Genomic DNA, 26,756 nt, shown 5'->3' with positions numbered 1-26,756 from the left:
TGAGCCTGGAGACGACGAATTACAGTCTCGTCCAGGACGCAAAGGATGCCAAGGAGGCCTGGGACAAGCTGCGGAACGCTTTCCAGGACAACGGTCTGACGAGGAGAATCGGGTTGCTGAGGAAGCTCACATCCATTCGGCTGGACGAGTGCGGCAGCGTGGAATCGTACGTCGACGAGCTGATGTCCACAGCGCATAAACTTGTGGGAATCGGCTTCAGGGTCGACGACACATGGCTTGCTGCATTGTTGCTGATGGGACTTCCGGAGCACTACGAACCCATGATTATGGGACTTGAGGCGTCGGGGACTGCGCTAACGTCGGACGCGGTGAAGGCAAAAATTTTGCAGGACGTGAAGCTGCCGAGTGGACCCAAGACCAGCGGCGGTGACGGAGCGTTGTACTCGAACCCAAAATCGAGGCGGCGTGGTGGCAACAATGGTCCTACGAAGAAGGATGACACGTGCCACAACTGCAAGAAGCGGGGGCATTTTGCAGCCAAGTGTCCACAGAAGCAAAACTCACCAAGAACGGCTGGCAAAGCTTTGTGCAGCGTTTTTGCGATGGGCGAGGTAAGCGATAAAGAATGGTATTTCGATTCCGGCGCCACGTGCCACATGTCTCGGAGTGGCGATGGTTTCGTCGAGCAACACCGCATGGCGCACCCGGTGGCAACGGCGAACAACGGCAGCATGATGTCAGTCGCGAAGGGTCTGGTCAAGTTGGATCTCTCGGAAGGCCCGATCGAAGTGAAGGAAGTGCTGCAGATTCCGGAACTGGCCACCAATCTCCTATCCATCAGCAAGATTTGCCAAAAGGGGCTGAAGGTGGTCTTCGACGCGGACAAGTGTGAGGTTCGTGAGCACGATGGGATCGTGATCGCATCCGGTACGCAGTCAGGCGGCCTGTACAAGCTGAACCGGAAGCACGAGCAGGCAATGCTTACACCGAGCACTGGTATCTGGCACCGACGGCTTGGTCACCTCAATTGTCAGAGCTTGCGGAAGCTGATGGCGATGGCAGACGGCATCGAGTTGGCAAACGACGTCATCCCCGAGTGCATCGCTTGTATCGAGGGTAAGCATGCACGTAATCCTTTTCCTTCCAGTGAGTCGCGAGCCGAAGGGCTATTGGATTTAGTCCACTCGGACCTGGTCGGACCCATCGAAGTTCCATCTGTCGGTGGCAGTCGTTATGTGATGACGTTCATCGACGATGCGAGTCGAAAGGTGTTCCTCTATTTCCTGGAACGAAAGAACGAAGCGTTTGGGGCCTACGAAAATTTCAAGGCCATGACCGAGCGCCAAACAGGGAGGAAGTTGAAGGTTCTGAGGACGGACAACGGGACCGAATACGTCAACAAGACCTTCAGGACCAGCATGGCGAAAGATGGAGTGCGGCACGAGAAGACTTGTCCGTACACCCCTGAGCAGAACGGGGTAGCGGAGAGAATGAACCGGACACTCATAGAGAAGGCCAGAAGCATGCTAAACGATTCGCGCCTGCCAAAAGAATTTTGGGCCGAGGCGGTTTCAACGGCGGCGTACCTCGTCAACCGAAGCCCGACAAGGTCACTCCAGACCACTCCTGAAGAAGCTTGGACCGGTAAGAAGCCGGATTTGCAACATTTGCGCATTTTCGGGTCGCTAGCACTAGTCCACGTCCCGAAGCAACGAAGGAAGAAGTTCGACGCCAAATCCCAGAAAGCCGTTTTCGTAGGATATGCCGATGGTACCAAGGGGTACCGTGTGTACGATCCGGTCAAGCGTTCAGTCCAGATCAGCCGTGACGTGATTGTGGTTCAAGAGGGAGAACCGCAAAATTTGGTCGGAATCAGCGAGGAACAGCAGCAGATACAGTTCATGGAGCTGTACACAGTCGACGAGCCGAACGCAAGTGGCGGACAACACCCGGTTGTGGAACCGAGTGTCGGCGACGACGATGTCGACGAAGACGATTCTGAGGAGTCGGCTGCATCCGATAGCGGCTCAAGTGATCTTGAGTTCATGGACGTTCTGGATTCCGAGAATGAGCCTGCGCTCCCGTCGCAACTTGGTAGGCCAGCTGTTGAGCAGCAAGGGCTTAGGCGCAGCGACCGGGAGCGCCGAACCCCAGGCAAGTATTCTGATTACGTTACGTATAGTTCGTTTTCTGGCAAAGTTGTTTCCCCCCAGTCCACCCCGATGTGCCCCAAGACGTCGTTCGATAACCCGCAAAGCTACGAAGAAGCCCTCAACGGACCGGATCGCGAAAAGTGGATCGCGGCCATGCGTGAGGAGATTGCAGCCCTGGAGGAGAACGAAACTTGGGAACTGACCAGTCTTCCTAGTGACAGGAAGGCCATCCGAAACAAGTGGGTCTTCAAGACGAAGCGAGGACCAACCGGTGACATCGAGCGGTACAAGGCGCGCTTGGTGGTGAAAGGGTGCTCACAACGGCCAGGCATCGACTTCGACGAAGTGTATTCCCCGGTGGTACGGTATTCCACCATTCGATACCTTCTGGCGCTGGCAGTGAAGCACGACCTTGACGTGGAGCAGATGGATGCCGTCACTGCGTTCCTTCAAGGGGAACTATCGGACGAGGTCATCTACATGGAGCTACCGAGAGGGTTTGCTGGCACCTCGAAGCAAGTGTGTCGGTTGCGAAAGGCACTTTACGGGCTCAAACAGTCGAGCCGTGTCTGGAACAACCAGCTGGACCAGGCCTTGAAGAAATTCGGACTGGAGCAATCGAAGGTCGACCCGTGCCTGTATTTCCGGATCGACGGTGAGAATATGATTTTCGTCACAATCTACGTGGACGATTTCATGATCTTCACCAACAATGCCAAGCTGAAGCAGAAGTTGAAATCGTTTCTGCACAACTGCTTCAAGATGAAGGACCTCGACGAAGCGAATTTCTGCCTGGGACTGAGGATCACGCGGGACAGGAAGAATGGCAAGCTGTGGGTAGATCAGGAGCACTACGTCGACAGCATTTTGCAGCGGTTCAACATGGCGAACTGCCACCCAGTCTCCACGCCAGCGGAGGCGAATGTTAAGCTGGACAAGTCCATGTCCCCGACGACACCGGAAGAGACGCGCGAAATGAAGGAGGTACCCTACCAGGAGGCAGTGGGCTGTCTCACGTATCTGGCGCAAACGACGCGGCCGGATATCAGTTTCGCGGTCAACCAAGTTAGCCAATTCAACGCGAATCCCGGACGTACCCACTGGAATGCTGTCAAGCGCATTATGCGGTACCTGCGAGGCACCCGATCGAGCCGACTGACGTACTCCAAGGAACGTTGCGCGGATTTGGTTGGCTACACAGATGCCGATTGGGGAGGAGAGCCGGATTCCAGGAAGTCCACCACCGGATACGTCTTCACGTTCATGGGAGGAGCTGTGTCGTGGAACGTAAAACGGCAACCAACAGTTGCATTGTCCTCGTGCGAAGCGGAATACGTTGCGCTTTCTCGCACGGTCCAGGAAGCACTTTGGTGGCACCACTTCCAATCGCAGATTTTCGGCGTGCGAGCGATTCCCATCCGGTGCGACAATCAATCAGCCATCTGTATCGCACGGAACCAAGGATACAATCCACGAACAAAGCACATGGACATTAAGCACCATTTTGTCCGAGATGTGCTGGATCAAGGAGTAGTCGAACTGGGCTACGTGAACACAAAGCAGCAACCTGCCGACGGATTCACCAAGGCCCTTGTAAATCAGAAGCTGGAAGAGAATAAGAAGTTAATTGGATTCGTTGCTTAAGGAGGAGTGTTGCAATCGAAGCAATCCATGATAATTTGAATTTGTAACCAACGAATACCTTCTTATGTACCCACTCTCTTATGTACTATAGCATAGCCACCTAGGCAATACCATAGCAACACTTAGCAACGTAGGTTGTTGATTAGTAATAAATTTTCATTATTAGTTAGACGTTCAACCAGAACAGTCGAGTTTTACTTTACTCTGCAGCCCACAGCAAACGGCCCTCATATTTAACTAAAATTAATCTTCAGAATTCACACAGGTACATTTGGGATGATTTCAGAAGGAATCTCTGATAGAAGCCTTGAAAGTTGAATTCCTAGAGAAAACCTCGAAGGAACTAATACATTTGAAGGAATCCTAAAGGGAATTACTGAAGATGATTCTGGAGGAGCCTCTAGATCCTCGAAGAAATCTTTGCGGAATGTCTGAACAAATCTATGGTGAATTTCCAAAGGAAGCACAAGAGAAAAGGAATACCTGAAAGCATATATGAAGACAACCCTGCAGGAAGTCCTTAAATACTTGGATAAATTTTAGGAGGTATCATTAAAAGGAATTCTCGGAGGAGCCCTGATAATCTGCTAATATCATCGCATTTCCGGGCAATTCATGAAGGAATTCTTATGAGAATTTCTGGATGACGACTTTTTCGGAGGCATCCCTATTGAAATTCCTGGAGGAATCCTTGGTGGAATTCTTGAAGAAACCCCAGAAGGAATCTCTGTTGGAATTTCTTGAGGAATCTCTGAGTGAGTTCCTGTGGCAGCTGTCGGAAGTTCTTATTGGTGTTATATTATTAAGTCTTTTTTACTTTTGGATAATAAATGTCATTAATTTCGATGCGTTGCATTATATTTGTTGTGTTATATTATTAGATTGTAGTTGGAGACGAATAAAGATAATAAAGATAATAATAATAATAGATTGTGGTAATTTGAAAAAATCAGAACTGCAGGGCTGGTAGTGGTAAGACAGCCAAATAATAGTAACTTTAGTGACTAAAATCATGAAAATAATTACTTAAAATCGACTTTATAGCTACCGTAATCCGGGGTAACATTGATCATTTTTTTGAATATTTCTTAAATATTTTGTTTGAAAATGCAAATGTTGCAAATTTTATATTTTTAAAACAAGTACTGCCACCCATAGCTCGTGACTTTATACTGCATTTTGTTTTTTGAAAGATTTAAGCATGTTTAAAAAAATGTTTTAGGTGATTTTTTTATTTAGCTAATATGGGGTAACATTGATCACCTATGGAAACAACGTTCGGTAATATTGAAAATATCGTAACTTACTTAAATCATGGCCCCTGAAGCCGAATATGAAGGCCAAACGCTTACAAGTCATTTACTTTTTGCGTAATTTTAAAATTAAAAACACCTCGAACCACGGAATACGCCTAAAGGTAGGCAATTTACTAAGGGAATTCTATATTATTTACAGTGATTCGTTAATGTTGCCTAATTGAGCATACTTCTGAAAGTTTTGATAACGGAATCGTTTTCGGCGATGCCATTTTTAGTAAGAATCGCATTTTCTTTGCTCATATCGTTTGCGGAACTTATGTGAGACATGAATTTTCGGTAGTGTCATCCTTACCCATTGAAATCATTGTTTCGAAAAGTTGACAAATTTACGCATAATGTAAAAGCAATTTTCGCAAAAATCCTCACTTACATTAGCTTATGAATATAAGAAAGAGAAGCACCATTCGTAATTTCGAAATGTTTCATCAATAAATGATGATACGAACTTTTTACGAGATGAGCCATTCCGATCAATCTTACCCCGCTGATCAATGATACCCCGGATTACGGTACAAACAATCATCCAAAACATATTACATGAGAACAAGGAATATAAACAAATCTACATACCTATCATGTAAATGTAAAAATGAATTTAACTTTAGTAATTTAGTAATAGGCTATGTGGTAATTCAAAAATTTCTTAGTAGACCGTGACTTTTTGAAAATTTATTATTTTAGCTGTCAAGTCTACAAGTACCACATTGGCGACGAGCAAGAACCTTCTGCGGATAAGTTGAAAATTCTAGTCGGGACCTGCAAGTTAAATATAAAGTGTCTGCATTCCCGACGGATAGCATCTGATCGGATCAGACAAGAGAAAAAACGAAAAAGTCTCGCCTCATAAGAGGGAGTCGCCTTAAATACGGGATGGATGAAAATCCGACCGCAGAAAGCAAGAATATCTCGCCTGTTAAGATGAAGATGCCCACATGGCAGGTGGAAATCTGACCGGAGAAGGCAAAACAATTCTTGCCTCAGAGGAACTGGGAAAGGTTGAAACAGAAGTTGGAAAAAGTGTCAAAGAGACAGCTTCAAAAACAAAGAAATTTGGACTAAAATATGCTAATGATATTAGATTGCGTTACTCGTCGAAAAAAAAGAGATGTGCGGTAACTCGAAAATTTCTTAGTAGACCGTGACTTTTTGAAAACTAATTATTATTGTTTAGCTGTGAAGTATATAGGTACCACATGCTACAACTTTAAATGTCGGATTCCAGTCGTAGAGACAAACTTATGGAAATTCTAAATTTATCAACTACAGAGAAAGTAATTCATTGAAAAAATATTGCAAAATTCTTTGTTTTTAATGGCGATATGCTGAGTGCTATCAAGGTGAAAAATTCATTCTACTACTTAAAATCAAGATGGCGTCAAAATCCAAGATGGTTGCCAGATTTTTACACTCAAAAGAATTCTCCTATTTTTCATTTGACTCGAATAATACACCAACGTTTGAAAACTTGTTTCTTTGTTGTACAAAAAAATATGTTTGCACTGATTACACTCGCCATATACGTCAAAATCGTAGAACATGACCTAAAAAATCGTTCATTTCATAGGGTAAATACCATTGCTCACCAAGTTTTTGTAGCCTATCTTACGCAATTTTTCCTCAGCTTTCTGATGATTTTTCTAACAAAATTCAAGATGACGGCCAAATTCAAAATGGCCGCCAATTTTTGTTTTTTACTTTAAATGAAAGCTATACCCTTTCTCTATACGATGCCACTAAGTTTGTTATGTGTTCCAAGCGAAATATGAGACATATCACGTGAAGAAATACCCAAGATGTATAAAAAATGGGCTTTTTCGCAAACTGTTCAGCTAGCTGGCGTACCAGGGCTCCACCAATTTGAGAAAACCGAAAGCACCACCCTTAAGTTTTATAGAAAACTAGCGACCAGTGCCATAAAATTGGAATTCTAACGATGGGTGCCGATGGCGGCCTGATTTCAGCGAGAATAGGGTAATGACTGTTTATTTTGTTCTCAAACGCTAACAGTTGGCGCCAGCGTCAAAAAGTACAGGCAACAACCTTTCGAACATTCAGTTTCTTTCACTGACCGCCGAGTGACGACACTGTTGTTTGTATTTAACCCACTGATCACGCTACGCTGGATTCTCAAATTTCTCAAACTTTCAACACAAGCGCATGGAAAAATGGTAGTTGGAGAACTGTCAAAACGTATGGAAAATGATGAAAAACGTAAATTACTTGCAATTAGGAAAATGGATCAAAAAAGTAGTGATTAGAAATCAAGTGTAAAGTGAATACATATTTTTTTGTGTTTAGTTCATCTTCCGTGGTGCTTTCTTTGCTTCAGGATTTCGTTTTTACAACCATTGAAAAAGAGCCATCTATTGCCTTTTCAGTTTTGAATATCGCACTATTGCTCAAGCAGGGCTTGTAGCAGTCAGACAGCAAAATAATAAAGACTTTAGTGACCAAAATGATCAAAAAAGTGACCAAATAGTGACCTAAAAGTGACTTGAAAACTACAAGTATTAGTCATTGAAATGACTAGAAATGAAAATATGGTCTATGTGAATATTAACCATTCTACAAATTAGGCGAATTTAGAATGTAGAGAACTGCAGTAATTTAAAACCTTTCGTAACAGTTATTTGTCCGAGATAAGCCTTGATTGTCATAAATGGTCAAAAAGATAACCATTTTCGAGATTTCATTTATCATTATTTACGAGACGAACATTAGCTTAAAATAAGGTTACTATGTTATGTTTCTGATTTCAGTTAAAAAAAATACATGAACTTTGGTAAACAAACTCGTGATAGAATTCTTAACAAAACTCCTGTACATGATGAACTTACTGGCAAGATTTTGAAGAAGAGATGCAAAATGAATTACTTGAAGTATTTCTCAACGAAGCTGTGGAACAAATCGAGGAGAAAGGTTTGGTTGTAGACAAAACTGTGGCGAAAATTGAGAATAAATTTTAGTACAACTTACAGAAATCAAAGTGTGGCAAAATTTCTGTAAAATAAAGAATCCAAATAAACAATAACTCCAGAACACAATTGATTATTAACGAACTCGAGAAAAGAACAAATTAGTTGAATGTCGTGCATATAGAATTAGAATTTCATTAGCATTTCAATAAATGAATCATTGAAAACAATCACATTATTCAGTGGCGACTCGTAACCTCACGTTTTATCTGATCTATGATCCTGAAATGTCTAATTTTGCAAATTAGCAAACAGTAAACGATAGAAAGCACATATTTGTTGCTGAAATTCATGAACAGGTGGATTTTGGGTTAGGGAACAGCCACTATTGATTAAGTATTATCGTCCAACAATGTTCTATCATTCATTATAGAAACATGTTTTTGCTTGGAAATAGTTGACCTAAGTCGTGTAAAAAACAGTGTCAAGGGTTAATCAATGGAAACATGTATTTAAAAAAGACACCGACACGCTAACGCACCACACTAGACAACGGACTAGCATGCAACGCCCAGTGGCACAATCGAAATACGATCCTGATGAAAAGTTTAGACTGAAGCGGGAATCGAAGGCACACTGCTTGACTCGATACGGTTAAATGCTTGGTTACACTAACCGCACGGCCACGTATTTTTTTTTTATTGAGTTTATTATCAGATATACAGAGTTTGTGTAGGTCCTTAACTCTTTTTTAAACACGTACAAATTAGGTTCTGAAACTCTTAGATTGTGAGATACAACCCGATGCGCAGATTTTTCTTTTTTAGAGTTCAAATTTATTTTGCATGATAATAGTTGTTCAATATCTCTACACTTTATACTTAGACGACCTCGAACGATCTGGCTGCATCATTCCCAAACTTTGTTTGAGGCTGGGCAATCTTTTAGCCTATGCTTATTGCTATCACGGCGACCATATCTTTTACAAATATCATCGCTACGAATGCCGTAGGCGCACAATTTACTGTTGTTTGGTATTGAGTAATTTACAAAAGAAAAAACTTTTGCGCGATCCTGGGTAGGGATGAAAGTGTAATTAATGTTTCTCCATACTGTTGGCCAATCAACGTCTACCAAATTCTCAATTCTAGGCGTACAGTTATTTCTATCTACCAAACAAGCATACAGAACTTTAGTGCTTGGTAGATCAAACCTCGTTTTTAGCTCTTTTGCTTTTTTTAACCAAACCCTAGTGAGCCTCTGGGGCATCGAAAAATTTAGGAGGTAGGATTCTTCATGCTTGTCACTTGCGTTATCCAGATTATTTAATATATTAACCGCACGGCCACGTTGGAATTTCTGATGTGATATCTGAAATGATTTCCAGCAAAAATAGTACTTGCTGTTGAAGTCCTGGACGAGTTTCTAACAAACTTTTATAATTTATTTTGGTTGTTGACTAGCCGTCTCTAGTTTATTTTCCGGAGGAGTTTTGATGATGTTTATTTTCAGAAACCTGGTTTTGGATTTCTTGTATAGCCGTAGATTACTCATATCAGATATTGGTTCTGGTTTTTGCCAATATTTAATAAAATATTTCGGACAACAAATTTATCCTAATGTTGCTTTCTAACTTTTGCCAGAATGTTCTCCAAAGTTTTTCCCAGGAAATTTTTAAATTTTCTATCGAAAATGTCTACGGAATTCACTTTTTTTCACAATTCACTTGAATTTTTCCAAAAAGTTATCCGGAAGGGGGATGAATTAGTCTCGGGCTGAACTTCCCCATATTAAGAATTCAATGATAATATAGTTAGCCAGGAGTCTCTACTTTTCTTGAGTCAAGAATCTTGACACTTTGATTTCAAAATCACACTATTCTTGTCTTTATAATAACAAACAGGCATTGCAGAATTCGCTCTCATTTGAGTATGAAGCACGATCAAGGCAAGCAAAGAAAAACATCCTATCTGTTGCGGTCCACGATCGTCAATGTATCGCAAGTGGTAACAAGTCTGATAAACGAAAGCAGCGAACAAGAGCCCCAAAGAGAGAGCGATGATAAAATCCACCATTCTTGCTTGTTAACCGTTGAGGGTACCGTTTTAATTCATATTACGGACACTTAAGGCTTTAGTGAAGTATAACTCAGCATAGAGCATACAAAATAAATCATTCTGTATGATTTCTCAGCGTTATCGAGCGTCGGAAACCCTTAACTTTTGAATGGTAGGTAAAGATTACGCTTCCGCAACATGAATAATTTGAAATAAATCAAAATTCGGCCTTTTCATGATTATTATTTTTGACGCTTCCTTACTTTTGCCTCATATTCCAGACACTTTGATTCGAATTCTGGACAGCTCATGGAAATCATTAATAGAAAAGTTAAACCATCAGTTGAAGTCGTCAAGCCACTGAAGAGACGTCTAAGGCAGTTGGACATTATGAGTTTGCATAGATTTTTTTTATGGAAAAAGCTTATTAAAACGAGCTTCGAAAGTGAGAACTTTTGAACAGCAAAAATTGAAACATTTCGTGTGAAATGTTTCCCATACTAAGTAGAGTGTCCGGAATTTGAATCTGTCCGTAATATGAATCAAAACGGTAGGTGTTTTTCTTTACTAGCACGATGAACAATCCACGAACTTCCGATAGCAATAGTGTCCCCCAGGTTTGGAGCATGTTTAGAGGGGTTTTATCATGCACTACTATCCCCCCAATCTGATCAAAGTTGTAGCAGTATACGATAAACAGTCTCTCATAATGTGCAACATATTATGATAGTTACAGAGAGCGATGCGGATTCAATCCCTGATAACAAATATCTGTTTCTTGTTGTTTTAGTTTGGAAAGCTAACCCAGCCTTAAATTTCATTATCATCAGATCACGAAAAAAAGTGACTTTAGTGACCATTTTGCTGAAAAAAGTGACTTTAGTGACTTTTTGTTGGAAATAGTGACTTTTTAGTGACCAGGTCGAAAAAAGTGACCAAGTCACTAAAAAGTGACTTGTTACCAGCCCTGACTCAAGTGTTCGAGGTTACATATATTTACGATGGTAATAAGGGAAGAGTTTCTGCCGGAATCTTTACAAAATTAATAAATAAAATTTCGAACGGTTTTGATGGATTCTTGACAGAATCGAGAGTTCAAGAGTAGAAGATGAAAATTCACAATAAGAATTTATGTAAAATTTAATCTTCACTTTCGCAAGCTCTGATGCTTTATGTATTTTCGATGAACTCGAGAAAAGCTGATTTATGCATAGTCATTTGAAAACACTTGACCATTTTATATTCAGAAACAAGAGAGGATCTAAAATTACAAGAATAAGGTTTATTCAAAACGATAACACTTCAAAGATGTACGTGTAGATTTGTATCTGAACAGACTCATATTCTAAACAGTCGACATTGTATAATGTCTTCTAAAATATTTCCACGAAATATAAAAATATACTCTTGATTGTATTCAGATTTGAATGTTTTAAACCTTTTTTTTTGCAATTTCTTATCGTCATAGGCTGTTTTTCATCACGCCAATCTTTCCTGCATGAAGTATGCAGTGCGGAAATATTCATTACGCAACTGAAACCAGTGCTGTAATGATTCATTACTGTTTTGAGTTGCGTAATGAATCATTACACAACATTTTTTCCAAAATTGTAAAATAATGGTGAATGCATTCCGATATACTTTCTAATAATCTCAAGTGGTCTTCTACGAAACTGCAAAAAATGTATGTAACTCTTGCAGAACTCGATTTTTACAGCACTCGTCATAATTATCCTACTCGCAAGCCTCGTATTTAATTGCGTAATTGCATATCAGTTCCAGGTCACTAAAAGCAAAAAGTAACTGAAGCCGATGATTAGAAAACTTACTTTAATAATTTCTTCAGCTCTTCAAGCCCTTCAAGCATCCTCGAAATTGAGCGAGAAATAGAGACTTTTTAATGACCAGGACTAATATAGAGACCAAGTTTCATTAAGGTTTTATCATCTTTCGTTTAATGCTGAAGGAATAAAAACTAATTAAGAAATGGATTTATGAGAGCGTTCCAAAAACATTGGCCATTTTTTTACCCTTAACGCCTAATGTATGCAACTTTTTCTTAATGCATAAGAAAGTTTTATGTGTCGATTGGCCAACTATGATCCTAAGCCACAAGGAGGATTAGAAGAATCGCAGGAATTGCGAGGAATTTGAGCATAGAATTGACATCTAAACTAAACGAACGAAAACTTCATGTAAAATTAAACACTATTAGAAGGAAAAACAATTATATTCGCTTGGAACGTGTTTCCCGACGGCACAAGAATCGATTCCCCAGAAACGAAACGAAATCCTCCCCCTGCACAGCAAACGGCCCTCGAAAGTAAAGTAAAATCAATCTCTTCGCAACCAGCTGCTGCTTCGGCTGGTCTCTTCCGCTTCAGAAGTTCCGTCGTCGGCGAATCGCTTCCAGTTGGGTTGTCCCAATCGTCAACATCATCATCATTCACGGTGCACACTTTCCTCCCGATCCTCCCGGCAGTCCCTTCGCGCTTCTTCCGGCTGGAGTTTTCTTCCCCACCTCACTGATCATATTCTTCTTACAGCACTTCCAAATCGAAGTGAATCATTTTTGAGCACTTTTGTAGGGGAAAATCGAGATTACAGCTTCGGGAAATCGCACTTTAACTATATTTCTTCACAATTTGCCATTTTCAGCCTCGGACCATCATAATTTAAGCACTTCCAGCACGACAAACCATCTTCCCACACTGCTTTGGGACTGCGCCCCCCGGAATTTCATCATCACTTCCAGAACCCAATAAAAAGAAACCCCGCTTTCAGCCCGAAAACCAAACATCGAAACTAACCATTTTCGCAGCTTTTCCGCACGTTCAGACACACTATTTTGTACCGCCGAATTCCAAAAACTGCACCGACATGGACCGCGAACGCGAATTATTGTGAAAAATCACCGCACCGAAACTAGGGATGAAAATTTGCGTCGAGTCGGAGTTTAGACGTGGCTCGAAATGATGATGTTCGCTCACCAACGACGACCAGTGCGGAGAAACGTCAAAGGCAATGTGGCGCAATGGGATGGGTGGGGTGGAACTAGTGCTGTTTCGTTCTTTCCGCCACCTGGAGACGGGTGATTTCGGGTGACGTCAGAGTTTTGGGCCTCGTTGTAAGATGGGTGAGGAAGCGGGCAAGAAAATCTGAATTGGATGGCCTGATCGATTTTTCATTGTATGTTTCAGTGTTGGGAAGTGATGCGGTGGTATGCGTGTGTTGCGCTGTCAAAATGGGATAGGCGAGTGCCGGGTGATTTCACAACTAGAGGCGCTCATGTTGCTGAGAAGATTGATTTCAAATCTATCTGATATTTTTCTCAATGTTGATCAAAACAGGTTCATTATGGTCCAATGCACGAGTTCACTAATTTGACATTTGAGCGGTGTCATGTTATTTACGTGACCATGGCAACTAGTGAATTCGGCACCGCTCAAACGTCAAATTGGTGAACTCGTGCATTGGTCCATTGTGTAAAGCCTGATTCGCTGCTGACAAGTAATTTCTCGGCCTATCTTGATGCATGGGAAATTTCTGCAAGGAATCGATCAAGAATGTGCTTTTTTCTGATCGCAGTACGCAATTGAAAAGAACTGTCAGTTCAAAAGGGAGTCGCTGTAGAAAATTTCTGCAAGGAATCAGCAAATCAGGCTTAACACGTTGCGGAAATTTGCCCAAAATTTTATGGTGGGACTGATATGCGGCTACTTTTTATTATGCTGCGCGGGAAGTGTGTAGGACAGGTGGGACATGTACTACACACAAAAACAACTGGGTAGGACCTGGGAGGAAGGCACCGATACTACACACGAAATATAGAACAATGTTTGTTTGAACTGCAAGATAACTCCAGCTTGCCAACAACAATCAAGGCAGGCTTGGGAAAAATCTCTAGTTTTCTTTTGTTGTGTACTTTCGATTTTTCCTTACAAACATGGAAAAAGGGCCACAGTTTTCTATGCACTAAATATTCATTTTTATTGGAAAAAGTAAAACGATGCGTTTTTCAATGCTTTATATTCAATCCGATTGAAAGGTGCTCACGTGACATTACTTGCATTGTGTGCATGAATTGATGCATCGATTTTTGTCACTTTTGATGAAATGCGAAAATGTGTTTTAATCAGTTACGCGCTTTTTCCATGTTAGTCCAATGTTTGAGATCTGGGCTCACAGTGACAGTTCGTGACAGCGGAATCCCGGCTCACTATGACGTACATAAATTTTGTATTGGTTTCTCCCTCCCAGGGTAGGACAGTCAAAGGATTGTCCTACCCACGATTCTGCAAAAAAAAAAGATTAGCAGAAAGCTTGAAAAACAATTTTATATTTTTTTTTCATTTGTTCAACATACATTCAAACTTAATCAATGTCGTGCTTATTCTTATGGAGAATGGAAGATACGTCACAGAGAAAGACGTTCATCTTTACTTGTCAGCGTGTGTAAAGCATTATACCGTAAACGTACCATATTTGACGCGGGTCCAAACTTGACGCATTTTCTAATTAATGTTATCATAAATTAATTCTAGATCAGACTAGCACTCAAAAATGTATTGCTTAATCTTTATTTACATGTTATTGAAGGATTCCAATCGAAAAAAGTTTATATTTGATTGATAATAGTTAAAAAATAAAATTTATTTGAAAATGCATCCGACAAGTGCGTCAATTTTTTCATTCCTTAGTGAATGTGCTAACTATTGTTGATCAATTTTCGTGAAATTATTGTGCTGTTTGACTGCAATATAATCAACAACAGTCAGTAATATTATTTTATTCATGAATTGACGTCGAAAGTTTTCTACTTTTAAGCTTTAAGACATATTGTTGTATGAAAATCTTGTGCGTCAAATTAGGCACACAATGTTCCTAATTATTTGCTATTTTGTTCAGCATGTTTTGTTGAATCGAAAATAGGAAAATAAATATTTATGGTGCTTGCATTCAAAAAATCCGTCCGCAGAACAATCCGAGGCTTTATGTAATCGGATGTAAAGGGTCATCCATAGATTACGTCACGTTTTTAGGAAGAGGAGGAGGTTCAAGGAAACGCAACGATTCATACAAAATATTCGCACTTTTCATAAAATAAATGTGGCCAAGGTTGAGAGGGGTTGAAAATTGTACAATTTATCGCGGTTTATGGACGTCCCCTAATGTTTCAAGGAAGCTTCAATAAATGCGTCAGGAGGTGAGGTGTAGCTACAATGATTTGTTTCGTATAATTTATACAATAGGGGGTGTGTCCATGAGATACGTGTCACAAAAACATACCATTTTCTACAAAAACCCCACCCATTCGCCCTACTTCACACTTTTTATATGGAGCCTTCAAAAAACTTGTATGATTCGTCACATCTTGCAGAACACCTCCTTCCCCCTAATAACATGACGTACTTAATGTATGACCCATATATGGTTCTCGATCTATTTCGAGGCCCATACTGCCGTTGGTTCTACGCATATTTGTCCCGCGGTCCATAAGGGTGACATAGAACATGGGACAAGTAGGCGTAGTTCACGTGTTATAAGTAACGAAGATTATCAAACGGCCATTTTTGGAACCGATTGTTTTCGTTCTAGTTTTTGACCAATTTGTCCTTATTTTAGCAACTACCTTCCCCGTTCCAGCGCAACATAGTTTTCAAATCTTTCCCTTGTTTAATATCACGACGAAGATACATTAAACTAAACAATAATGCTCAACTATGGATTGAACTCAATCGCCGGTTTTACTTTCTACACTAACTAAACACATAGCTAAAGTGACTACCGGATGACGTCATTCAAAACTTTTTCCAAAGGTTCTAACTTTTATGTCCTCTCTAAAACGCTTTTTTTCAATTAATTGAACTATTGAATACTGAAACTGTTGTATATTTTAAACTTTAGCAATTATTTGTAAGTGCGTCAAATAAGGAACATAATGCGTCAAATTAGGCACATTGAAGAATTGATGCGTCAATTAAGGAATCTAATGTGTTCCACAAAAAGTCAATCAAACATGAAGAAAAAATCGTTTAATATTTTTTTACTGATTTTTCCCTAATTCTATAATAGTTGAGCTAGCATAGATTCAAATTTCAACAAAATCGGATAGATTTAGACGATTTGACAAGTGTTTGAATTTAGAATTTTCTTAACCGCGTCAAATATGGTACGTCCACGGTACTGGTCATTTCAAAGTATGTCGTTGTGCTCCTGTTATGCTGTCGTCAGATTTAGTACGCTACAAAATTGCCGCTTTTTACACGTGTTTAAATGTCGGGCTCTCTGCGGTGGTGGCGCTGATGGTTGATTCGAACCTTTACACATGGTTTTGATGAAAATTTGTCCGAGCCTACATGTCTGCTCTCTGTGGATTTATTCACAAATTTCATAACGCCGAAAATGACCATTTTTGACACCCACCCACCCCCTCGTAACATATTTTGTATGAATGTTATACATGTTTTGTATGAGCTGTAACATATTGATGACACCCACCCAACCTCTTCAGCGTTATGAAATATGTGAATGGAATGTAAAGATTTTCCACAGACAAACAGACGTAACACTGACGAAATTTCCATCGACCACTCATTTAACGATCATTTCAAATTCGTTATGTTACAAATCTCACAACCAGAGGCGCGCGCAACGTTTTTCTTCGCGTTTGACGTTTCACACTACCGCCATCTGCCGGTTTTGTTGCACGAAACACCTTGGTGTTTCAACATGGCATAAACTGCAACATGGTGTAAACTGGGCGATGGATTTTGAATAATTTTGTTCTAAGTGTTGCGTCTGTTTGTCTGTGGATTTTCCATGGCATGCCTAGTAAAGCGTGACATGGTTTGTTCATGGTCCTTAAAAGTTTGCCCCAATTTTCCAAAAGATGCTTAGAAATATTTCTTCAGAATTTGCTCCAGGAAATTCTTAAGAACTCCAAAGCTACTACATCCAGTAATTTCCTCAGGTATTGAGCAGCGTCCATTTATTACGTAACGCTAAAATTGGAAATTGTTAATAATTCCAAGGATCATTCCTAGACTAATTTCAATGGAGATTCTGTCCAATGTTTTTCGAAAAATTTTAGAAAATCCTGCGGAATACTATCTCGAGAAGTCCGCCAGGAATTCTCCAAATTTCTCCAGGGATTCCTCAATATAGGGAGTCGATGCCGGTTATGGACCCTTTGCGTATTATGGACCCCCTACAGAAAAACATAAAATTAACACTCAAAGCAACCTTATTCCTATGAAAATCCACCGGGTTTGGTTTGAGGCGCATAAAAACAGATATTTGAACAGTTTTGTAAATGAAACCACACAAGAGGGTCCATAATACGCATTTCCAGGTGGGTCCATAATAGGCACGGCGGCAGCGAGCCGGATTACATGGGAATCAAATGGAGGGTCCATAATACGCAACGTCAAATTTGTAAACAATCCTATTATGGACCCCGGGAGGGTCCATAATAGGCATTCGGACAACAGTTTTCCAAATGTATATTTCTCTGGGAAAATCGTATGAATTTGTATGTTGCATGGGTGTACTGTGAAGTGAAGACATTGAACTTGTTATTAGACTCCACAAAACGTATATCCGCCTGATATATAAATGCGGAAAGGCGTCGAGAATGAATTTCAGCTACTAAGGGGTCCATTACTAGCATTGACACCCTAACCGTCCAGAGATTCCCTCAGAACTTTCTCCTCATATTTACACCATGAAATCTTCCAGAAATTTCCACAACAAATTCCAAACAAATTATTTAAGCTATTTCTCCTTCAAAAAATCTTTGAAAAATTCCACCAGAAATTCATCGAGAAAATCTTCCTGGAATTCTTCCAGCGATTCGTCCAGAAATCCCATCCACAAATTCTACCAGGAATTCCCCATTCCTAAAGATTTCTTCAGCAAATTTTCCAGTGATTTCTTCAGGAAATTCTTCAGAGATGCTTACAACTTCTTAGGAGATTCCTCATGAAAATATATTCCAGGGATTCATTTCTTAATTACACTGCGGAACACGTTTTTGTCTCAAGCACCTAAATATCGCTATTTACTTAGTTAAGGTTTGCTGAATCCATTGCCGTTTTCAAAAATATCATAGCACGTCTAGTTTTTGGGATATTGACTGTTGAAAATTCAAAATTTGACTATTTCTGTCAACTTGCATGCAAGTTTGCCAGCTTGTATGGCAATTTATTCGTTTAATTTGCCACATAATTCAAACTTCATGTGTTTAGCAATTATTATCAACAAAGTTCATAATACTTCCGATGTTTAAAAGCTATTTTTTGATTGTTTCGAAATGTATTGTAATTTGCCATATAAAAGATACGAAGAATTTTGTATGGAGATTGCAAACATGTTGGAAAACCCGATTTAATTTCAATTTAATCGTGCAATTTCAACCAAATTACGTTTGTAATGAAAGTTAAAGCCATATATTGCATGCTTAGTGAATTGGATTACAAAAATGTGTGATAAATCATACTTTAAATTTTATGTAAATATCAATGAAAACAGTGTTTTATACAACTTCGGTGACCTGTAGCTAAAAATCATGACGTGCTGGAACATTTTTGAGAATGGCATCAGCTTAAGCAACTTTAGCAACTACTTTAGAAATTTCTCCAGTGATTAATCCAGTAAATTCTTTATAAATTAACTACAGAGCTTCTTCATAAATGACTACAGATCTATTATTTTAGAAACACTCCATCAAATTTATTGCCATATTCCTACATAAACTCTTTCTCGATTTCGTTCTAACATTTCTCTGGGAATATATCCAAGTATTCTTATAAACATTCCTTTACGAATTTCTCCAAAAAATCCTACACGGAGTCCTTCGTAAATTCCTCTAGTGATCCTCACAGAAATGCTTTTGAAGATTTCTTCAGGAATTTATACTCAGAATTCCTCCAAAAACAGATACTTCCCTACGATTCTTCCATAAAGTACTCCACAGATTTTACATAAATTTGTTGAAGAAATTCCTTCAGCAATTCCTCTAGAACATCTATAACAAATTCCTTTAGGATGTTTTCCATGAAACACTCTACGATTTGCTTCAGGAATTTTTGTAGGAATTGCTGCAAGGGTTTTCAAGAATTTCACCAGAGAATCCGTCCAAAACTATTTCCTGAAGGTGCTTCAGAAACTCCTGTATTCCTCCAGAGGTTGCTTTTGAATTTTTAAATTAAGTTTTTCAGCTCATATTAAGCAAAGTTTTCATTTTTTTTCAGTAAAATAGCCATGATTTTTCCGGGTATTTCCACAGAAATTATTTCAGCGTTTACTCTGAAAATATTCCAGAGATTCTTCCTGTAATTCCTCTGGAGATACGCCCAGAGTTCGCTCTTGGATTATTCCAACCATTCCTCCAGGTATTGCACCGTCAGGAATATTTGTAAAGATTTCTCCAGGTGTTTCTAGAGGAACTCCTGCAGAAATACCTCCAGGTATTTCTTTCGAAATTCTTCCAAAGGTTTATGCAGAAATTACTTCAACATTCTTCCAGTAATTCCTCATCCCCATTTTCTTTATATAGAATCCTTCAAATAATTCTCCTGATTTTTTTTTCATGGAATCAGCGAGGAAATCTCTCTCTATCTCAGTAAGTAATTCCTTCATGGTTTCAACAAGGAAATCTTCAATAGATTTTTCCAGAGAATCCTGCAGGAACTCCACCAGGTAGTCCTGCAGTAGTATTTGACAAATTTTGTTCATGATTTTTTTCAGGTATTCCTTCAGAAACATCTTAAGCAACTCCCCAATGTATAGCACCGCCAGGAATTCATCAGGAACTTTTTCAAGGCATTTCAAAGCCTTTCATAAATTAGTAGTTCAGAAATTCTTCCAGAGATGCCTTCCAGAATACTTGCGGATATTTCTTAAGGATTTTTTTTTCAGATATTTCGCCAAGTAGTTTTCGTAGGATTATTACAGTGATACTTCCAAGAAATTTCTGGAAGAATCCTGAGGGAATACATTGATGAATTTCTGAAGGACTGTTGCTCAAATTTCTGACGTTATTTCTGGAGCGATCTTTAAAGAAATTTCGTGAGAAATCCATTTATCCTTAGAGGTGTACCTGAATGAACTTCCGCAGATATTTTTAGGAGTACTTCAAAGGTTATTCTGCAAGAGTAACTAAATAAGCTTCTAGATGAAGCCATGGCGTAATTTCTGAAAAAAATCTCTACAGGAATATTTTTAAACTATTCTTGAGGGTTTACAATTTGAGGAATTCCTATAGAGAATTACATGGATGAAAAACTGGAAGATATTCTTAAATAATAGAATTGAACCATATTGTTGAAGAAATCTATGGAGGAGTACTCAGAGTAATATCTGCCAAAATCCCTGAAAAACAATTCTAGATAGGAGTCTATTAAAAATTTTCTTAAGAAATTTCTGAACTTACATCTTGAGAAATTTTTGGATTTCTTGGAAAATCCATCGTGGAATTTCTGGAAGAATTAGAATTAGCAAAGATTACTTAGGTTTCATTATCTTCGCATGAAAAATAGGGACTTTATATATTTTATAAAAATAATGACGTTAGTAACTTTTTGATGACTAATGCACTGCAGTTATACGCATAATTGTCCCATGTTCCAAAATATGTAATCGAGAAAAACGCGTTTAAAGATTTTAACACATTTAGGCCTCGTATTGACCAGGTGTGTGGTAAATTAAATTAAAATCATTACAAAAGTATAAAGAATAGCGTGTTCATTAGAGTCAAGAGTTTGTATTATGGGAATGAAGTAAATTTAGCTACGAAATTCAAAGTGGGACTCTTATGCCTAGAAATACAGGGTTTTTGGTGAATTCCTACGCATAACAGTCCCACTGATAGTAATGACAAATTATGTGCTAAGCATACTGCTGTAGATGACCGTTCTTACGTATAGATTGTACCGAATGTAGAGGACGTATATCCTCAAGACTATGTTAAGGCATCTAATGAAGGCTCAAGTGACATGTGCCAAACGGAGCCACGTGTGGGGAAGTGAAGAAATACGATTTTATAGTTTGGGATGGAAAGCAAAGCTTTCTGTATGTGTGATAGTGAGAAAATGTATGAGTTAGTGAAAGAAAGAGTGGATGAATAAGTTAGAGATTTTATAAGATTAATAAATTCGATATCGAATCTTCCAGCTGCAGGCTTGACAAAAACTCGTCTGCGAATTCAAGGTTATTCTGCGGAGTAAATATTTAACTCAATTCACAACACAAATCTTCAAACGATTTGACATTTCTTTTTACTTGATTTGCAAAATCATTATATTTGACACATCGCAAATTAAGTTTTAGATTTTACTTTCAAACATATTTACCACTTGCACCGAAGAACTAATTATCCGGAATAACCCAGTATGTGGCAAGGTCATCCAAAACCTCTTGAGCTATTCTTATTTTGACTTGATTTCGACTTCTTCTTGACTTAATCAAGTTTGATATGTCGCAAGATAGGTCTTAGAACCGCCAATATAATGGACACTTCCTTCGGGAAACAGGGTATCCAAAACAACCTGGCATGTTATCAGGTCATCCAAGAACCTCTTTAGCCTTGATTTGGGAATTTATGAAGTTTGATGTTGTCAGCTAGCTTAGACAGTTTAGAGGCCATTTCCCTCAGGGAACTGGGAGTTTGGAACAATCCGACATGTGGACAAGTCATTCAAATACATTTAAACAACCTTTAGACTTAATTCGCAAATTCATAAACATTGATATGTCGCAAGCCAGGTTTCAGATTCGCCAATATAATGGCCGCCAGTAAACCGATATTCGGAACAACCCAGCAAGTGGCCAAGTCATCCAAATACGGTCAAACTATTTTTATTTAGACTTCGTTTACTAAATTATGAAGTTGATTTGTCGCAAGCCATGGACTCGAAATTAAAGTGATTACTGATTCTTCAAGTGGGATTATTTCAGTACTCCCCGTGATGAATCCAAAATAACGGTCAATTCCTAATCGATAACCGTGGTTCCAAAAACTAGAGGAATTTTGTGATCAACCCTGAAAATTCAACTGAAATTTATTGAAAAACGGATGAGAAATAAAATTTTGATATTGAAAATTTCAATCAAATTCGCATGAATGATGAATGCATCCCGATAACACATAAAACAGGTTCTGTTCCATATGGGGTGTAATTCCAACGTAAGAAGATATTCAAAACGATTTTCCCAAACACCAGCTAATTCAAAACTACCTACTGAATGTTTTGTTCGAGATCAGCGCAGCGAATTGTATAGTGTGACAGTTATGCGTAGAAATACAGTAGTGGGACAGTTATGCGTGGAAATTCAACAATGGGACAAATTGACTTGGCTTGCTTTTCATTGAGTTTCCGAACAAAGTTAATTTTTGGAAAGTGTTTTCTAAAACTATACGTAAAAATAAACTATTTGATGACAAAAAGTCAAAATGCACAAAAAGTAACATGGGACAATTATGCGTATAACGGCAGTGCAGCCCACTCAAACGGTTTGGCCAACATTGACTCCGCCCCAAGGTTGGTGCCTATGTCTGTGATTTAATGTGATTTGTTTGTGATTTAATTGTAGATGGATTTTCTCACAATAAAAATGATAGTCGTTAAGATTTTTTTCGTGTGACTTTTTGTGAAAGTTTTTTAAGCAGCCAATAGTTTATTGACAGCCGTAAGATCATTTGCAACGATTTCTTGTTTATTTTGGTAATAGGGGCCTAGAGCCCTGTCCCAATTTTAATGCCAAACGCTTAAGTTTAGGCCAAAAACACATGTTTACTCATTTTTTTTAAATGTTTTTCGTTTGTTTAAGTCCAATAAACATTGTTTTATGATTTTGTTGGATTTTGTCTCACCCCTTGGCTTGAACTCAAATTTTGGGTGTATTTTGTTTTCCGTGTTCCTTCCGAAAAGTCAGATAGGAACAACCCCAGTGTTAAAACTAAAATCCCTATGGCGTTTTTGTCGACTAGGTAAACGTCAGACATGATCAAAAGTGTCAAGTTTCATTTAAGGACCCAATTTTAAAATTGAAGTTTAAATATGGTATAGCCGTTATTTGAGCGAGGAAAAATGCTAAAGTAGTTGCAGTAACATGCTCTTTCGTGTTATTAAATAAAAACGAGATATCATTAAACATTTTAGGACCCTATTACCAAAACCTTGCTTACATAATTTATTTAAAATCTTTGAAAAACTTCTTAGATAGCTTTAGCATCCACCTTGGTTGATGTGCAAAATCATTTTCGAACCCTTTGAGTATGGGAAATTCCTTCAAGCGCCAAAAACGACTCAGCTCTAAAATCTGAATTACCGAAACCGCATCCACCATCATACGTGTTCCGGTTTGGAGGTTGTAACGGATCAGACCATCAGATGTGTGTCTTCCAAAGCAACCGACAATGATGAGGTGAGTAATTGAAGAAGTTTCTTCAATGGGCGCATCGTTGTTGAATAGCAACCATCGTGATGAGCAACCTTCATTAGAAACCTCGCACAAATTTGAGGTTAGGTCCCTTTGCAACTTGCCTGCCTGGAATGTTCCCAAACCAGAGAGAGAGCGGGGCAAATTGAATTCATTTGTTTCTATTGCCCGGGAAAGTTATCGCATTACTTCGGTTGTTGTCACACCGTTTATTGTGGAGGATGGTTTGGAAGATGCGGTGTCTTTTGTGATCGGACTTTGTTTTGCTTTTTTGGGAAATTTGAAACCCCAGTACGGTGCCACAGGTGCGATGATAGCCCTGATATCCGACTTTTCTGGTAGAATGGTGGGCTGTTTGGAGGATTCATATGAAATTATTGCTACCGTTCTTCAATATCTTAATTTTGACAATATGAATGATAAATGGGCCCAGATAGCCGTAGCGGTAAACGCGCAGCTATTCCCAGGATAAAAACGTATCATTCAGTGAATGGAATAAACCATTAATGTACAATATAACGTATTGGATACAATACAGCGTATTGTAATTGAATGTCGAAGCAATATTATTATTGTTTGGATATACAATTCAAAAACAATATAATATAATGTAACAGAACATTGTATTGTTTTTAATTGGTTTTATACCTTACAATGTTGGTCAAATTCCTATTTTCGCGTAAAACAACTGTTTCTTTTTTCTATGTAGCTTTGCTGAAAGAAATAAACAAAACAAGTTCAGAAAGCAAGAAATGTTGGGTGAAAAATATTCTAAAAGTAAAAATAAGTAGTTTTTTAGAAGTCACTTGACATTAGCTGTAACGACGAATGCAACCATGATACAGTTCGTTGAATCGTTTTTGTATTGTACAACAATACATGAATTGCTAATCAAGACAATACATGAACATTATATCGTATTGTATTTTCAAAATGTTTGTATGAGAAAATATCTAAATTTATATTGTTACGATACTTAACCACCCATACATTATATTGCAAAAATCTCATTAACCATACAGTGAACTGTTCAAAACAATATATTGTACTGTAATTGTATTGTCATTTTACATATACTGTATTGTATTTCCACTATATTGAATGGTACTGTTACAATACGTTATATTGTTTTTGTATTGTTTGTATTGCTGAAGCATGACCATGCTGAGGGTCGTGGATTCGAATCCCGCTGGTCGGGGATCTTTTCGCAAAGGAAATTTTCTCGATTCCCAGAGCATAGAGTATCTTCGTATCTGCCACACGATATACACTTGCAAAAAATGGTCAATTGGCAAAGAAAGCTCTCAGTTAATAACTGTGGAAGTGCTCATAAGAACACTAATCTAAGAAGCAGGCTTTGTCCCAGTTGGGACGTAACGCCAGAGAGAAGAAGAAGAAGGTCCTAGTTTGAGCTTTTTAAAATTGAGGATTATCTGTAAATACGAAGTTTTTTTTTTTGTGGTTGGAATATCGTATTGAAACCATTTTCCGAAGCTAGATGCGATCTTCAAGGGCACCGCTTATTGAAAACTTCCACTGAACGCGCAATCGATTCAAATCCAAGAGGTGTTTATGCAGTGGCGCCATCAAAATAAGGGACCGAGGGGTCGTTTTTATACCACACTTATTGTGGTAACCATCTACACACAATCGTGGTCACCTTTTTTTTTTTTTTTGAAGAACCCAATCTCAAAATGTCAACGCTTGCTGCTTTAAAATTGCACCTCATAGTGAACGAATAAATTTCCATCCGTGTAGAGGGCGCCAGTGGCGACAAGGTGCAAGGTGGAAAATGTTCCGCTCGCACCCATTCTAACAAGCTGTTTAATTGGAAAAGTTCCGCCATTGTGGGGAAAATGGCAAGCACCTTCGCTACCTCCTATAGAGCAATCATCGTCGTTGCAAGTGGAGTCCTAGAAGGAGCATTTATACCTTTTTTCCATCCTCACCAATCTAGTTACTTTGGCAACGTGAGGCCGACGACTGCAGTGGCAATCGTCGTCGTCGTCGCCGTCGGTAATAAATTTTGCAAAGCGTGACATTAAATTTTCTCGCTGTTTAATTAGCTTTCCGCTTGGAATCGAAAGTTTTTGCGTGCGAATACATTTCCAAGCTTTTTTTTTTCGAACGGCAAGCATCGAGAAGATTTCGATGACGACACCTGCCACATTGGCGGCAACGCACGTGAGACTTTTGTGAAACAATCAAAGCACACCAAGCAAACCGCAAATGTCATCGATCTGTTTGACATGTCAAAGAAGAAAAATGAGTTATCGAAGAGTCAGAGAACGGAATTTGGGTTCAATCTGGCAATAAAAGCAAAAGTATCAGATTCCATCTGAATCTGAAAGAATACAAATGCAAAAGTTTTTTTTTATGACAGATTTAAGTTTGCTAAGCATGGAAAAGCAACAAAAAATGTCTACCGTCAATTTTAGGTGCTACCTTTCTTGTCAGTTCTGGATTGTGGAAAATACAAGTCACGTCAAAGTTTTGCCTCCCACTCCGGGATCGTGGGCCGGACTCGCTCGTCTTTCAGCCGAGCAAGTTTTGCAAAATTCACAAAAGTTGCAAAACATCGTCTGTCTCGCCCCTTCCAAAGCATATGCAACTGACGTTTATTTCAAAGAAGATGATTCTTTCCCCACACACATTCGCACATGATGTCGAGAATCCCAGACCGATAAAATTTTCAAACTAGAATCGATGAATGAGTCGTGTGCCACTGACAGATAATCCTCAATTGTTTTCCCCCACGTGTGCTGCTCACTCACCTTCCCCCATCTTTACGAAACGTGTCCCTTCCGGCAATCATTTTGTTTTAAGAAGTTATTGTGTAACAAAGCGGCTGGATTACATAAAAGGTAAGTGGCACGTGGCGGCGATCGACACCTCTTGGGGTTCCCGGTTCTATAATTACCTTCCTAACCCCCTCCTGTTCGTGGTGCGATATGTTTCATTTAATTAGATCCCCTCCGCAGAACGGAATTCGATTTGATCGGAAAAAGAAACACGAGGAAAAACGTATCAAATCCAGCAGCCCCTCGGCTAATTAAATTAGCACAATTCGAAGAATTTCTCTTTGATACATTTCTAGTTAGCCGCTGCCGCCGCCGCCGCAGGCGACCACATCAGCGTAGGCGTTGGCCGCTTTTTGTGGTGAATATCCGACGGGAGGAGCACAAAACAGGCAATCTAGTTGGCCGAGACCGATGCGTATATACGTCAATGGCACGCCACAACCAGCGCGAAAACCACGTGCCG

General features: G+C 39.4%; 1 protein-coding gene across 2 annotated transcripts in view; it reads right to left on the bottom strand.

The window, feature by feature from the left end:
• The window catches only part of LOC5567368 (coatomer subunit beta'), a 59,479-nt gene extending 46,407 nt beyond the window's left edge, over positions 1-13,072 (bottom strand). Inside the window, exon 1 of one of the 2 annotated variants that reach the window (XM_001657333.2) lies at positions 12,860-13,072. In XM_001657333.2, the coding sequence (XP_001657383.2) occupies positions 12,860-12,862 (3 nt within the window). In that variant the 5' untranslated portion in view covers positions 12,863-13,072. The remainder of the gene's footprint in view (positions 1-12,859) is intronic. The other variant, XM_021854342.1, reaches the window with a different exon arrangement.
• Positions 13,073-26,756: the final 13,684 nt, after the last annotated feature.

This window comes from Aedes aegypti, chromosome 3, assembly GCF_002204515.2.
Source record: "Aedes aegypti strain LVP_AGWG chromosome 3, AaegL5.0 Primary Assembly, whole genome shotgun sequence".
In the NCBI taxonomy this organism is placed as follows: domain Eukaryota; kingdom Metazoa; phylum Arthropoda; class Insecta; order Diptera; family Culicidae; genus Aedes; species Aedes aegypti.
Note: the sequence above shows the minus strand (reverse complement) of the source record. Positions and strands in the feature narration are given on the sequence as shown.